The sequence below is a fragment of the Myotis brandtii genome, unplaced genomic scaffold (assembly GCF_000412655.1).
Source record: "Myotis brandtii unplaced genomic scaffold, ASM41265v1 scaffold8, whole genome shotgun sequence".
Taxonomy (NCBI): Eukaryota; Metazoa; Chordata; class Mammalia; order Chiroptera; family Vespertilionidae; genus Myotis; species Myotis brandtii.
In genome coordinates this window covers 5,561,643-5,564,139 of record NW_005371219.1, presented here as the reverse complement: position 1 = coordinate 5,564,139, position 2,497 = coordinate 5,561,643, and the positions used below count along the sequence as shown (strand labels likewise).

The 2,497-nt window shown below is 37.8% G+C and overlaps 1 protein-coding gene across 1 annotated transcript in view; it reads right to left on the bottom strand.

The window, feature by feature from the left end:
* The window catches only part of LAMA4 (laminin, alpha 4), a 139,583-nt gene that overhangs the window by 6,161 nt on the left and 130,925 nt on the right, over positions 1-2,497 (bottom strand). The window contains exons 35-37 of the mRNA XM_014531270.1: positions 2,258-2,388; positions 1,090-1,183; positions 274-393 (exon numbers count right to left, since the gene is read on the bottom strand). Of these exons, the coding sequence (XP_014386756.1) occupies positions 274-393; positions 1,090-1,183; positions 2,258-2,388 (345 nt within the window). The remainder of the gene's footprint in view (positions 1-273; positions 394-1,089; positions 1,184-2,257; positions 2,389-2,497) is intronic.

The following is a 2,497-nucleotide window of genomic DNA, read 5'->3' as shown; positions in this document are numbered from 1 at the left end:
TGCCCTCTGCCACCCGGGAGCAGGCCTAAGCCAGCAGGTCATTATCTCCTGAGGGGTCCCAGACTGCGAGAGGGCACAGGACGGGCTGAGGGACCCCCCCTCCCCGCCGAGTGCACAAATTTTTGTGCACCAGGCCTCTAGTTGTATATAAAATCCTTAGAGTTATTAGATGAATTGTGAAAACTCTTGGCTCAATTCTCAACACTATAATGATAATGATGAGAACTTAGTGTTTTTCAGATTTGAAACTTGTCCTTTTTAAACAATTCTTACCTGGAACACCTCCAACAAACACAGGCTCCCTGTGATCAACTGGTGTTGGATTCAGGGGTCCAACCACGTGGTTCACTTCAGAGTCTACATCCAACTGAACCACATTTGAATCTCTAATAACTAAAATACAAGGCATACAAGGCAAAGACTGGTTAAAGATGGCACTGACGTGATTCATTTTCACATAAACTTATTTATCACAACAGCAATAGGTTTTATTCAGAATAAATCCCACACTTACTTTTATATCATTGAAAACATCAATGTCTAACCAAGCAATCATTGTGACATTTTCCTTTGATACTCTTTTCATATAGATATTTAAGCATACTTAAGATACTGCCACATTTTCCCCCATAAGTTATGCATTATTTAAATAACTCCCTAAGACTATTTTGGCAGCATTTTCAAATAACATGTGGATTCAATATACATTTTAGTACAATAACATTTGACTCTCTTCTCAGCTACTTCTAGACCAGGGGTGGGCAAACTTTTTGACTCGAGGGCCACAATGGGTTCTTAAATTGGACCGGAGGGCGGAACAAAAGCATGGATGGAGTGTTTGTGTGAACTAATATAAATTCAAAGTAAACATCATTACATAAAAGGGTACGGTCTTTTTTTTTTTTAGTTTTATTCATTTCAAACGGGCCGGATCCAGCCCGCGGGCCGTAGTTTGCCCACGGCTGTTCTAGACTCTCATTGATCTTCTATCCCATCATATGGGTTATAGTCTAAGTTCTGCCAGCAGCGTCCCACAGGTGGGTGTGTGGACTCACTGTATAAGGAAACCCAGGACACAGCTCTCCTCACCTGTAATTCTGTGCCATCTGCCATCACAAAGACTCTGCTTGGGAGTTACTGAGGTGGAAAAGTCTCTAATGCCATTGTTGACTTTCACTATGACCTGCAAAAGACCAGGTTACATTATATATATTAATTAATTTCTCTTCATCATGATAAAACGAAATTTCTTAAATAACTCAGAGGGAAGCATTGGTTAACAAACATCTATACATGCTTTGCAATTTGAACACAAGGGGTCACTCTGCAATAGGCTATGAAGTAGTTTAAACTGAATGCTCTGAGACGAGAGAACAAAATAAGGACAGGAGAGATGAGGAAGAGAAAGAATAAGATAACAGAATGAAGTCCTTTACTTTTTAAAGGTGTTAGACAAAGCACCTGTGGCATTGGCGAAGAGCATGGACTTTGGAGCCAGACTGCCTGGGTTCATGTCCCCGTGCTCCCACTTACTCTGCCAGTTTTCTCATTTGTAAAACAAGGAAGATAATAATACCCACCTCACAGAACTACTGGGGATTAAATGAGTTAGTCCACATGGAGCATTTAGAATAGTGCTTCGCACATAGGAAGCACCATAGAAGGATTCATTTTATTATTATTATATGGTTTAATAGAAGGTATCAGAACTCAAAATCAGTTATATCAAGTTAGGGACACCAACAAAATATGTTGCTTTTTCTTATATTTGAATGATCTCATGGAAGTTCATTAGTAATATTTTAGTATGAAAGTTGTATTTATAACAATTTTAAAATTTCTAGCTTTGAACATAATATATGTATGTATATACATCTAGTATACATAGATTCTAGATAGTTGATTTAATGTTTGTAGGTTTTGATAATTGGGTATGTTTGCTGCTTCTGTTTGTTGTAAAAAGAAAGGTCCAATTATTTTGTTAAAACCCTTTAATTATATGGTTATTGTTGATGTTTTTTTAAAAACCTATGTCACATTTTCATGGCTCTTTGTTCTAATCAAATCAATTCCCAGCATATACCTAAATTTGAATCTCAATATTGCCTGCATCTAAATTTCACGTTATAGCTTCCCTGTTTTTTTCCCCTCCCAGTTAGGAAAGATTGATGAAATCCTTCTGTAAAATATATCTTCTTTAGATCTAGAAGCCAAGGTCACAGGAGACAGCCTGTTAACAAAATTTTCAACACACTACCTGACCATTTTTCATGTGAACATTTAGGTACTCCCCGTTGACACTGTGGCCGTGAACAAGGGTTCCGGAACTGCTTCTGGGACGGACTTCAAAGGCAATCTCAAACTTCAATCCAATGTTGAAAGACTCATCTGTGGAGAGAAATACTAGTAGGTCTCAAGAACAGCAACCTAAATTTTGTAACTATGGTGTCGCTTTGTAAAAATATATTTTTGTATGTATATTTGAAAGTATGATGCC